At 40.9% G+C, this 14246-nt stretch overlaps 1 protein-coding gene across 2 annotated transcripts in view; it reads right to left on the reverse strand.

Moving 5' to 3' along the window:
• Positions 1-14246, reverse strand: part of MCU (mitochondrial calcium uniporter) — a 161495-nt gene that overhangs the window by 12897 nt on the left and 134352 nt on the right. For both annotated transcript variants that reach the window (XM_015410188.1, XM_015410189.1), the window contains exons 2-5: positions 10174-10243; positions 6098-6268; positions 4570-4674; positions 141-301 (exon numbers count right to left, since the gene is read on the reverse strand). In XM_015410188.1, the coding sequence (XP_015265674.1) occupies positions 141-301; positions 4570-4674; positions 6098-6268; positions 10174-10243 (507 nt within the window). The remainder of the gene's footprint in view (positions 1-140; positions 302-4569; positions 4675-6097; positions 6269-10173; positions 10244-14246) is intronic.

Here is a 14246-nt window from a genome sequence, read left to right on the forward strand (position 1 = left end):
CAAGACTGAATTTGCCTTTTTTGCCACCGCATCACACTGACTGCTCATATTTAGCTTACAATCCAGTTTATGTCCTTGCATCTATTTACTCACTTGTTGGAGCAAATCTGAATGTAACTCAATGAAATAGAAGTCCCAACCTTCTCCAGGGGAGCTAGCTGCTGCTTGAGATCTTCTAGCCGTCCAATGAGTTCCTTCTCCTTATTCAGCTGGTGTTCCTCAATACACAGTGTAGTGTACAGCTGTTGAACCAGTGTCTTTACGTCATTCAGCGTGGTTGCATCTTCGTGGCTTAGAAGGTCTAAAGAAGCAGAAGGACCTTTCAGAGTTCCACTCCCTGAAGTACTCCTTCCAGCAGCTTATCAGAACTCAAGTGACAAACCTGTTCCACACCACACTGGAATGTATAGTGCCAAGCAAGTGAGAGAGCTCCACCCCTACCCCACCCCCGTTTCCAAACTAAGGCGCACCAAAACATTCATGGGAGGAGTTTTATCGAGTCGCCTATCAAGGAGAACCTTGCTCCCTCAAGTTGCACAAAATCAAACACAGGGGTTAATAACCTGTTTGTACTTGCATCCTCTGTAATTAAAAATGCACAAACACTTTCAGTTCTCAATACTTAAGAGGATCAGTTTTCACCAACATTAGTTACAGAGACAGGAAGACCAAGGACCAACCTTCAGTCTTCCGGTGCCTTCCGGGACTTGTCAACTATGTTGCAGATCATCATCTATTGGTAGTACTAATCAAGTACCTGATGTTTTTTAACTACTGTATCCTGTTTTTATGCTCTACTTGTGTTAATTAATGGTTCGTGTTTGTTGCAACCCACTCTGAGCCTGCTGTGCATGGAGAGCGGGCTAGAAATTGAATCAAATAAATAAATAAATAAATATTAGGTAAGCTTGGATGCTACATTCTTCTTTGCTCCACAGGCTTACAGAGATTCTGCAGCTATCATCAAAGACATATTTTGGTGCACAGTTCAGAAAGAAAGGAAAATGTAACAGGGCAACACAGGAAGTGTTTGAGCTGCCAGTGCCCAGTACTTGCCATTTGTGATTAAAGATCCACTGTTTATTGGCCTAAATCAACTTAATGTAGTAGTACCTGCACTAATGCATTATGCCCAAATACATTAGCATAACCAAATGGGATAAAATATCCCAGTACAAAACACAAGGATGCACTTACAAGTCCAGCAATGCAGTGAATAATACAACAGTACATGCAACCTATCGCAGCCCAATTGCTTCAGTATTACAATGTACACACTTTTTAAGTATTAGAAAGGAACAAAAAACATGTTATGGTGGCTAAGATTAATGTAAATTTTTTGTTCAGCTACTACCTTAAAATGAGGTATTATACAGATTTTGTCAAGACAATGCAAACTAAAATATATAGAACCTTGCATGCAGTAATTTGCAGCACACAATCTTCAGGCTTAGCTTGCCTTTGTAAGTTTCAGTGCAATCTACAAAACAAGCCAAGTTTGACAGACATCAGTTTAGCAGTTATACAACACTGGGCAATGCTCAGAGATGGAGACAGCACAACTTGAGCCACACCAATGCTTTCAAGCGCTCTATTTCACAATTTCAAAAATCACTAACAGTATTTTGTGTAGTTTATAAGAAAATGCTTCACAACACTTGAGAGTCATTTGACATATTATTAAACATTTAATGATGAAATGGGCACACGTTTACCCTTTCTTACCAGAATCCAGTATTTGGTGGACATCCTATTAAATAGCGTGATGCTGAGATTTCTACTCCAGCTACTCAGCACTCCTGCTGTCCAAACAACTCTTAGACTGCAAACCTATGAAATGTTATTCCAGTCTAAGCCCATCAAAATCCAACAGGCATAGACTGCAGTATCTCTGCATAGGATTGCAGTGTTAACAACCTTGGAAGAAAACCAAAAACACTTATTTTGCTCTTCTACAGGATCATCTACCCACTTAAATGTAGCTGACATATGAACTGAATTATATTAATGGCTTTCATTGGTTCCAAGATAGCTTTCACATCAGATTTAGGTTGCACCTACATTAGAAGATTAATCATAGATTGACAGGCTACTGTGCCAACTATGTATATTAAATATACATAAGTTCTTCTGTGTGCATCTCATTCCTTAGGTATAAGACTGCAAACATCTCATAATCTCATACAGGAAAATGATTAAAGTTTCGGAGTTACACAAGGATCTCGAAGTGCTACAATGTACAACACGGTATCAGTGCTTTTTCTTACTGGGCACCTGCCCCTCTTTTTACTTAACTTTATTATAAGCATTCCTCTATTTCAGAAGATGAAGAACTCACTGAGATTTGATTGTCAATGGACAATTAAACTAGCAGTATTAACAAGCAAAACACCCACAAATCTATTTCTGCTTCCACTTGTGCACTCACATCTTCCAGGTTTGAAATCCAGCGCCTCTGCAAAGTTTATATATTTCTATTTGGGCTTGCTTGCAAAGACATTCTAGAAGCAAACTCAGAACAACTTATTGTAGCTACAAAGAGTCCATCTTTTCAGTCATCCTACATTTAATCCTATTCTGAGTCCCTCATTGGTTTCTTCTTCCTGACACAGTTACTCTTTTGGAAGATGATATTCCCCACCCATCACATCACGAGTTAAGGACCTTGGTTAATATGGTCACATCACTGTGGAATAGTAACCAGAATGTATTTGAACAGAATGTATACAACTGTTAATGGTGACTATCTAAGCCACTGACCCACTTACATATCTAATGATATAAGACCATATATAAAACTGCAAAACACAACACCCTCCTCTTTAGGAAGAAATGAATGTGCAACAGTGAACTGTTACCGGGTGTTCTTGACATATTGGTATTTTGAAGAATGTGTTTCCTGATTAAAATTATGTGGAAGACTACTTATGAATATTGTCTTAAATTCAAAGCAGTGTGCTCCTTTCTGACCTCAGGAAAGCAGATTTCCTAGTGATCAACTTTCCCAGAGTTAGACTGGACTGCTGCAAAGAGGGGAAATATGGGAAAGATCAGCAATCATCAGCACCTTCAGCTAACAGCCCATGATCCAACCCAATTATAACAGTCTAGGTTAGTCTGAGAATAGAAAAGAATATGTACTCTCAGAAAAATAAATCTCAAGGCTCACAACCACCATGATCTGCTTGCACAAGTTTAGAGTTAACACAAGTGTTGGACCATCATTGTCAAAAGCAAGTATCTGGCCGAGTCTAGTAGTTATTCGAAGTAGTGTTATATGGATGGGATAATCCTTCCATGCCCAAGTGGTGCTCACAAGCTGTGTAAACTTTATTCCTTGCTGAAACATGTCCATAAAATGCTGAAACTTGGAAGGAAGAGACTGAAGCAGTGGCACAACATGGCAGCAAGGGTGAAATGGCCAGGAGACTGGGCTACTAGTAAAAGGGACTGGTCCAGATCATCTTAATCATTCTATCTTAAACTCTGATGTTAGTTACGTACCAGGCAAGGTTTGCCAGGTTCCCTCCAAGAAAGAGTCAAGATTTATTTATTTATTTATTTAGTTTGAGGTCAGGACTTGATGACCTCAACCTCTGCCTAGTGAAGTTCAAAACAGCTTGAAACAGTTTCTCTAATCATCCCCTCTCTTGAAGTTCTGTATCACTTCAAGGACCTCTGCATGGACACATTCCAAACAGCACAACAAAATATTAAAACTGCCCACCATTGTAATGGGTTAGTTTGACTGCTGCCATAGGGCTCTTAGGTCAAATCTGGTAGGTAGGAATTGTCCATCAATATATTCCCTCCTTTGGGGCCCTTGTTTGGCTTATGCATCAGTCAAGAGCATGATCACGTGGCTAACAGCATGTCTTCAGTGCTATACTCTGTTTTTGCTCTGGTAACCTGACATGTGACTAGTTGTAAAAAAAGATATCTAAATTTACTAACATTTACCAACAGCTACCAGCAGCTAGGCTGCATAAGGGTATCAGCAACCTTTGCAACAGGCAGTCGGTTCATCAAGACACCAATAAATATGTCACATATCCCATGATCTTCGTTCACTGCTCTTACTGAGCGGATATCCCCATAACTCTACCAATATATCATACACCAGAGGCTAATAATTTATCGCCAGAAGTTACTACCAGGCTGCTTACTACTTCTTCAATACAAAGCCCTTCTTTAAAAATGTCTTAAAGATGATGAATGAGAAGTAGAAGTGACACAGGGGGACAGTGAGGTTGCACGTATGAAAGGAGAAACCATGACTGGAGACCTGGGGTGGGGGAATGGTGTTATAGATCTTTGCAAGGAATGGTTCCTCTGCCCTCTGGAGACTGAGACATGCTGCTTGAACATTTTCATATTCATTTCCTCATCACAAGGGTCAAAGGTATAGCATGATATGTGCAGAATTCTGTACGCGCAAGTTTGCGGAAGACGTATCATCAACTTTCTTTGCCATCACAGATGAAATTATCTTTAAAAAAACAAACAAAAAACTGCTAGATGGAGGTTCTTCCTGAATATGACTTCTGGAAATATATCCCAAGTGGTTACCTCTCTTTGGTGGACGAACATGGTAAGTCAAGTCATTAATTACTAGTTTGAAATCATCAAGGAGTAGAAGATCTATGCCTGTTGAAGAGGCTACTCGCGTGCCATCTGCAAAAGGAAAGTAAGAATAGGTTGTATTGAGAACTGAAAATCTCTTACTACAATTAATAGTAATGTAGCATTTGCAATAAAAGTTGGTTTCAAAGGGCAACTATGTTGGTCTACAAAACTCCCTTCGTCAGACAGTATCTGACTCTCAAAAGCTTATAACTCGAAAATCTTGTCGGTCTCTAAGGACCTACTGTAGAATCTAGCTATTCCAATTAAACTCAGTGTAGGATAGCCATTTTTTTAGCCTAGCTTACTTTGTTATATATTTATAGTATACATAAAAGTTTGGAGCACTAGGTTTCCAGCTAATGCTCTGAGGTACTCCCTCCAAACATTTCATCTCCAACTTGGACTTGGCTAGTATAACATCCACTTGTAGAAAAGCATTTCATAGCTTGAGTGGCTGAAAATAAAATCTCTCCAGAATCCAAGCTGTCCTTTTTGAACAGATTGATATTGTTCAAAGTGGAGATCTGAACCATTCCTCCTCCAGTTTTTCTTCTGCGGATGATTCGGAAACAAAATTAAGTGCAGCACAAAAAAAGAGCTGGGGGGGGGGGGGTAGGGATATCAAACAGTATAACTAGAACTTTTGAAATTTTGTTTCTTTCTTTAATGGTAATTTTAGGTTTGCTCCAAATTCCATTTTGATTCAAATTGATTCACAGATGGATAAACTCCTCAAGTCCCTCAGAGCTTAGACAATCCTAGAGGAGGAGATTGTGTTAGTTGGGAAAGTATTTCCAAATTGTCCCCTCCCCAAGAATTTATGACAAGGCCCACCTTGTTTTAACACACTGCCATCAAATGCAGTAAACCCCTCCAGTGACTGTCCTATTTGGCAATCACAGTTTGTGGTGAAAAGGTATGTAGATTTCTTGCATCCTCCAGAGAGCAAAGTAGCTTATTGCTCTGTATCAACTTCTGCAGGTCTAGTTGGAAGTAAACATGTGAAACACATAGAACTCTTCAATGGCAGAAGTGAAATTCAACAATATTTCAGCTATATTGAGATTAAACTGACTCCCTAATGCTTAAAATTGAATTCAGTTCAGGTACAAAGCTGTCCAGAACACATTGACTACTATCTCCCCCCCCCCAATTAACTAGCAACAAGTTGTTGGGACAAAGCACCATAATCTCTAGGTTTACCCAAATACTAAGCATGCCTATTTAAAAGTCAATTCAAAAGTTAGAGCTTTCCGAAATTGAACTTTATCCTCCTCTTCCATCTCAGCGTTAGCATTCATTCACAAGTCCAGCCCAACACTCTTAACTTGAAAGAGCGTCCACGCCATCATGAGAAATGACTTCAGCCTAATTTCATTAACATAAGGAATAGTGTCATAATGATAGCTGATGTGCAGATTTGAGCTCTGTATTGAAGGCATTTGATTGTGTTAGTAATACTAAACAGCACCTGGTGAATAGATTGCGACTCGATCAATTCCCCGATCTTCTGCCTGCAGCTGTCGTAAGAATACTCCAACGGAGTCTGAGATAGGCTTAAGTGTAAACTGGCAACGCTCACGGCGGGATGGAAGATTCACAGATATCACAGGTAACCCGTTTTGATAAACCACTGTTACATCTGGGTGGAAAGACAGTAGTCAGCCAAGACAGATTCTATTCCATATATGATGACATTTAAAACAAAAGAACATGTAGCATGGCTTTCTGAATTTATGAAACAGAAAGGACCCTAGACTGCTTAGATGGTAGATCCCACCACATACTCAACAGGGCTGAATAAAACACATTGGCTTGGTCTGGGGAGCATGCAAGAGTAAGTTTCTTTCGAAACCATGCTGATAATGGTCACCAGTTTCAACAAAGTATTGGGCAGTGATGGAAACTTTCCCTCTCTCTGGAATTTCAAGACTGTCTTGCCTGACCAGTTCTCGAAGAGAGACTTATTAGGCTGAATAACCACATCTCCAGAGAAAAGGGAAAAGATGCTCTCCATCATGCTCTCCCACACACTCTGTAGTGTGCAAACTACCACAAAAAAAACCCCTCAAGCATTTAACCCAAAAGGCTCCATACAGTTGATGAAATAGTCATTACTACGGAAAGAACTAGTATCTAGGTTCTCAGCACAGAAAACAGGTTTTTTTGTCCACACCACTAGGTATGTTTCAACTCCTAGTAATTGGTTCTGGGGCTCATTAGGGGAATGAAAAGTTATGGACTGATGAAGTTAGAAGCTAAAAAGCAAAGGCTGCCTTAATACACAAAAATCCCTAATCTATAAAGCACAGAGCCAGCAAAATAATTAGCATGAAAAATCTGATCTTTTCTTATCAAAAGATGCTTTGTTTGCACTTGATTTTTTTTAAATGACACTACTTAAAATTCTTACAGACTAGGGAAGGTGACTTCAACCTTTTGTCTTTGGTAGGAAATCTCTTTCTCTATGAGTGCCAAAAACATACAGTGACTCCTCAGACCAAAAGCCAGCAACCTTCCACCATCTGGTTGAACAGCTGCAGTATTTAAAAAAATCTGTCCACTGATCAAAGTATTCAGTTCCTAGAGGTTTGTATGGTGTCTTTGTACTACAAACCTAGAGTGAAAGGACAGCTTGAGCCTCCATTTAAGCATTTTAGGTAGGATGATGGGCATATTGAAAAATGCATGAGTAATCAGTGAGAAGAGATTTCAGGTCTCTGTTCAATAAGCCAAGACAACAAGAACACATTTACCTCTACCGAATTTATACTCTGCCTTTCAATATGAGTGCCCTAAGGGCGGATGCTACCTCACATCCACATTTTATTTAAACTATTAACATCCTGTTTCTCCATGAAGGACCAAAGGCAGCTTACAGCAAATACGGCAATAAACATTAATAGCCACATCACTATATCCAGCTGTCTGATCACCGTATGGATAACAAAAGCAGGAATAGCAAAAGCAGGACTTCTGGGCAACATACAGGAAAGGGAGGGATCTCTACTTGCCTGGAGGAGATATGGAGAAAAACATGACTTTGTAGATTAACAAAAAGGCCTCCTCCAACAATATACCCAATGAGAACTGTCTAGGCATTGAATATGGGCAGAGAAATTGATGAGCTCAGTCCCTAACAGTTTACAGGATACTGAAGGGGGGAGATTTGGGGGATGGCACAAGGATTTCCCATTCAAAACTGTCCCCTCCAATTTCTCATGGGCTCCCGAATTAATACCCATCATTAATAAAAATTCCAACCATGGGGGCAGAACAGTAAACAAATGTTGATGAGTAAAACATGGGTTTACTACATGAAGAGAGACATGTCCCAGCAGGTCCCAGTTCTCTATAAACAAGAGATCATATTGTTAAATTGTATAGCTGATACACCTATAAAGCTTCAAGCAATAGGTTTATACATTATCACCACAACCAGATTGGTCGTTGCTGGGCACTGGAAGCAAACAAAACTCATGGCCGGATGATGACAGCACGAAAGACCTACACAACAATGAAACCAAGGAAACAGAAATACTCCCAGATAAGGCTCATTATGGTCAATGATTATGCAGAGAATGGAACTTGAAGCAAACCGAGAGAAATAGCATTCTTAATTCCACAGGGTATGTATGGTTCAGAGGAACACGCTGGCCTTGTACCTATTATGTATTTTCTCTTATGCTTATTTTTTTGATCATTTTGCATAAGCATTTAGTTATAAATAAGATACGAAGGTCCATTTGAGTTGAACCCCAAAACAAATGGAAATTATTGGGATTGCTATAGAACAGGTGTAATGTGTTAACAACAGCTTGGTATTCTGCTCAGGGCCTCACAAGGGGGTTGGTCTTTCTCTTATATGGGAGAAAGCATTCTGACATGTTCCAGATTCACACAACTAATGGTCAAAGCCAGCATCTCGAATTGGGCCAAGAAACATACTAGCAGCCAATGGGTTTTAAGAGAGATGTATGTTTTCCCTTAGGGTTATTCAGGTTTCTGTTTTGTTTCCTATGACAAATACATGAAACTCCTGGAAGAGGTACTCCAGCGATATAGAATGAGGGGTTATCAGTATGCTCAATATACTCAGCACCATTTCTCTTTTTCATTGGATCCAAGAGAAGCGGTGAGATCTTTGAAAGGATTCCAGGAACAATTAAGAACTTGATGAGGATGAACAAACTGTAAATCAATCCAGTAAGGTAGAGAAGATTGTTATAGGGAACTCACTAGTCCATTCCATTCCATATAATCCATACACACAACTCATATGCCCCAAATTTAGCCAGGCAGATGGCCCTATCTTATAATGCATCCGCATTTCAGACACTGGAGTGCAGCTGCAATTTGACTAGATGATTCCAGGACTGTGCTGTTCTTTTGAGCCTGTGATTTTTCTAAAATTCTGGTGGCTTGAATTTTTCAGTTCACTGGCTTTTAATCAGACACAATGTTTGGATACAATCAGTGTGCCCTCTAAGCTGAGTTAGTGTGAGCTAGCGCACAGCTTTTAGCCTCCAGCTCACAGAAGGATGGCTCTAGAGCAAATGAATTTATGCAGTAGCCAAATCGCTCGCTCACAACTTTAATGCCAGTAACTCACAAAGTAGAATTTTTGCTCACAAGACTCCAGAGCTTAGAGGGAGTATGGGATACAATTTTGCTGAAATCACAGGAGTGGAATCTATAACCTCATTTCTTCTTTTGGTTGGATATGACCTGCCCTTCGACATCCTCATGATTCCAAAAACCAGATGACCCAAAAAATACAGAGGGGGGAGGAGGTAACAAGTTATTCTGAGAAGGTAGAATCACTGCTAAAGACCAACTAGTGGCAAATGGAAGCTGATGCAATTAAGGAGGCTTTGGCAAAGGATACCAAAGTAATCTTTCAGTTAGGATTGCATGAATAAATGGCAGAGAAGCCCAAAGAGCGCCTGTTTAAGATCACATGAGCCAATCACAATTAAGATAAGATGCGGAAGATACAAAAACCATTCTAGACATCAATTGTGAAACTTGCCTGTCAAATTTTCACTTGCAAATGGAAAGAAAGTATAAGGGTGAAACCATAGATTTCGTTTTTAAAAAATGTAACAACAAGTCTACATTGGGATAGTCAGAGTTTCTGCAAGAAAGAATCCAACTGTCCTTCAAACACAGGACTGACCTTGAAAAGCTAGCCCTAAACTAGGCTGTCAAAGTGAAATTTTGGACAGTCACTGTGAAGCTACCAAAAGTCTGAAGAATTCTCAGACAAGAAAAATGTGAATAAGGAAAAAAGGGCAACTGACCTAAAAAAATTAAAAATGCAATTCCAACTTGTACTTCAGTGATGCAGAAAGACTAAAGGAAGCAAAAGAGGCCCATGAGGGTTTGCTGTTTGGGTTTTAATCTGTGAGAAAACTCAAGACATTTATCCCTAAGTCATAACAAATGAGACTAAGGTATAGGCAGAAAGAAAACAAAGCTTTATTCAAAAGATGGGGAAACCTCTTCAAACAGAAATCTTATTAACAAGTTTATTTTTGTACTTACCATCAGAGGGCACTATAGTACTGCAATAGACCACTCTCATGCTTTGCCATGGAAGAAGCCTTTGGTGTACCTAGAAACACACACAAAGCAAGGCAAGATTTATTAATAAAACAGCAAATGCTGGTACATTTCAGATGACCCATGCCGGGATGCCAATCTAGCCACATCCTACTACCCGCTGCAGGGGGGACAGCAAATCAAGAGAACCTTTCAAGAACAGCATCTCTTGTGGCCATCTGTCATTCAGTATGGATATTCCTCATGAGCCAAAATGCCATGCCTTACAAATTCTTCTGCACCAAATTTAGAAGGAAAAAAGGAAATCATTTAAAAGTCATAAAATCTTTAAGCAGCACTTTAGCCAAGCGGTAGTATGGCCTAGGATGGAAATTTATCCACAAAGATTGGGGGGGGGGGATGCATTAATAAGCTGGAAGAAAAAGATTTAGACAGAAAACAGACTTTAGGAAAGAAGCACATTAAGACAATGGGTTAACAGCATATAGAAGTACTGTGTTCCTTTAGAATCCCAGACAGCACAACTAACCACACTGTTTAATGTGGTGCATGAGGGACAAGCCGTTTGCAGAAGCAGTGTCAGGCAGAAGAGGCGGTGGGAGAAAGGCTAACAACATTATGGGAAGCACAAGAGGGGGTGGGGGTTCGTTGGAAGTATTGATTAGTTCAGCTTCCAACTAGCCTCATACATCAATCGCACAAATTCACGTCTGTCTTGAATGATTTATACTTGTACCCCACTATTCTCCCCAAAAGAGCTAAACTCGTTTGATCAGAGTTGCACATACTGAATGAATTTACAAGAAATTCAGTTTAAATATCACTTTCACTTCTCCGGTAACAATTTTTTTTTTTTTAGTTTCGCCCTTGAATGATAGCAACAGTTACCTAATTGTATCCTTAGATTAGCAGTTCCATCTCCGAGTTAATACATTCTGATGAAATCCCCCTTTATGGTCTCTGTTGCCCATCTTACTGTTGCAGAAAGCAAACTTGGCCGTCACTAAATCATACTCAGGTCAGGAAATGAGCACCTAAATCTCCAGAAAAATTTTAAAAGCTAACAAATTTGCTCAAAGCTTACAATGACACAGAGATCTTAAACTCGTTTATGTGGTAACTAGGACTGTCAATTAAAAAAAACAGTCGACTGCGAGCATTTTTCACATTTCTGACACTGAAACAAAAAAAGATGAAGCTCTATTGGTCTTTCAGGAACTGTTTAAAAGGATCAAAGATGTCTGCACTGACATTTTAATGTGGCTGAAAGATGAGGCCTCTGAATACAGAAGATGAGGCAGTATTTTGAAAGAGTTTTCATTTTGCTGCACATAAATTAACCCCTGAAATATGGACACCTAGCGGCTACTCTTGCAATTTGGGGGAAAACAATCTTATTTTTCTCATCATGTGGGCAGCCACAGAAGCCTTCCAAAGTGTCCCCATTTCAAACATTACACTTTAAAAAAAATAGGAGTAGACCACCACTCACAGTAAACAGCGGCTAGCCAGTTGCCACGAAATCTACCCCAGCTCTGACCGGAACTTCCCCAAAATCAACTAGATACTTAAGACGCCAAATAAAATCCCCTTGGTTAGAGCGTTGGATTATTATTTGGGAGACCCAAGTTTGAATCCCCACTTTGCCATGGACACTTGCTGGATGACCTGGGGCTACTCATGCACTTTCAGCCTAATCTACCTCACAGGACTTTGAATCCCCACTGGGGAGAAAAGCAGGAAACATGGAACAATTCTAATTTCTGCCTGGAAAAGTCATTGCTCCCCTCCAATTGTTAAATGCAATACTGCATTTTAAGAGGTACATTAAAATACATTACAATGCAGCTTCATTGAACATCTATTTTATTCAGTGGTTTAAGCTGATATACCTGCCTAGCGCTTCTGGAATAACTCTGTTCTAAGGTCACAATAATCCAGTTATGAAGATTTGTCTGCTTTAAGGTGATGTAGTATGCGCTACATGTTCAAACCGTGGTTTCTTGGCAGATGCTAAATTGGGATAATAAAACATTGTTTGTACCTGACTGCTTAACTGTAGCTTGAATGTCAGCAGTATGACAGCTGTAGACTCTGTAAAGAGCCTTGGGGTGTGGTTGGGTTCTGCACTATCATTGGATGAACAAGTGTCCTTGGTACCACAGTTGATGTTTTCTTCATCTATGCCAGGCCTGCCACCTGGCTCCTTATTTGTCTGGGTCAGACCTTGCCACATGGATCCATGCAACAGTCACCTCCAGACTGAACGACTGCAATTCGCTCTACATAGGGCTACCCTTGAAAATGCTGCAGAAACTGCGGGTGGTCCAGAATGCAGCTGTCAGGTTGCTGACTGGAACATCATGGTCAACTCAGATCACTCCAATTCTGTGGCAGCTGCACTGGCTACCAATTAGTATCCAGATCCAATTCAAGGTGTTGGTGCTAACCTTTAAAGCCCTTAATGGTCTGGGATCCTCATACCTACGGGACTGCCTCTCCCGTTACAACCCCCCCACTCCCTTTGGTAATTGTCCAGGGGCCTCTTACAGGTGCCTGGCCCCAGGATGGCTCAGTTAGCTATTACCAGGGGAAGGGCCTTCTCAGTTGTGGAATGCCCTCGGATTACACCCATGCGCTGCCGGACTTGTTTGGTTTCTGCAGGGGATGCATGGTCAAATTGTTTAGGTTGGCCTTTGGAGGGTAACCACATGTTTGGACTTTTTTTATTAGTGGCATGGTGATAGCCATATATTTTAATGTTAATATTTTATATTTGTTTTTAGGTTGTTTCACCTTATTGGTTTTGAGGTTGTAAGTCACCGCAAGAACCTTTGGATGAATGGCAACTAAAAAAATCTAATCAATTAAGATAAATAAATAAATGTCAAAATCCCTCTTAGTTCAGGAGAAACACCCCTCCTAGCTGAACGCAGGTGGCACAGCCAAGTTTCCTGTCAATCTGCATGCAGGAAGCTACTGATGGAGCTTTCTAGGAATGCGTTCTCCCTCTGTCTACTCCCCGCAACCGCATTCCCTGCTACTGATGACTCACAAGCAAGAATGCACTTCATAGATTATGGCCTCTGCTGAGGGGACATTTCAAAGGGAGAAAAGATGACAAGGGAAAAAAGGGAGGGTGCAGGCTGTGAATGACTTTGCTCCAGAATACAATTTAGGGAATCCACTGAAGTGGCTGGACATCAAGGAGAACGGCTGATGACTGCCAAGAGAGGGAATGAGGGCTGAAAAGAACTGTATTTTGTTTGCATTCAGAAGTTCAGGAATTCAGTGAAAACTTTTGACAGAAATGGGAAGCCTGGAAGCCAAAAACACAAAGGTTTTGCCAGTCTGAGGCTCTTGCCCCCACCTCCATGTCCATTTACTGCAGCCAGCCAATAGCAAGTAAGCTATTATGCCATAAGGCTTTGACAACTGACTAGAAGAGCAAGGGGCATACGAACAGTAGAATATCCAAGTATACGTAGTATCCAGAATAGTATCCAAGTATCCAGAATGGTTTGTCCACTGAATGAGAAGGGAACACTCACTGGAGAAGACCCTGATGCTGGGAAAGACTGAAGGTCAAATTTATTTATTTTATTTAATTCAATTTATACCCCGCCCTCCCCGCATATGTGGGCTCAGGGCAGCTTACAAGAGGCTTACGCCAATATAAAACATATAAAACCATATAAAATAAATTCAATACAATTTATATATCTAATAGCCAAGTTGCCTCCGGAGTGTGGATCGCTAAATCAGCGCTCCGGGGGCACTTGGGGGTGAGGGGGAGGTTTGTGCACACGTGGGCCAGTCCCCACGTGTACACAAAAATGCTAAAAGTAGAAAAAAATTTCGGGGGGATGTTTAAATCCCCCCGAAAGTGCAAGAGCGTTCCATGCGCATGTGCACGGAACGCTCTGTAGCTGACCTCGCCGCCACCGCGCTGCCTCCTCCTCCTCAGAGTTGGCTGGGCGGGCGGGGGGAGGACCGGCCTCGCCGCCGCCGAGCCCGGCAAAGGGGGGAGGACCGGCCTCTCCGTCGCCGCCTCC

This window comes from Gekko japonicus, unplaced genomic scaffold (assembly GCF_001447785.1).
Source record: "Gekko japonicus isolate JY-2015 unplaced genomic scaffold, Gekko_japonicus_V1.1 scaffold889, whole genome shotgun sequence".
In the NCBI taxonomy this organism is placed as follows: Eukaryota; Metazoa; Chordata; class Lepidosauria; order Squamata; family Gekkonidae; genus Gekko; species Gekko japonicus.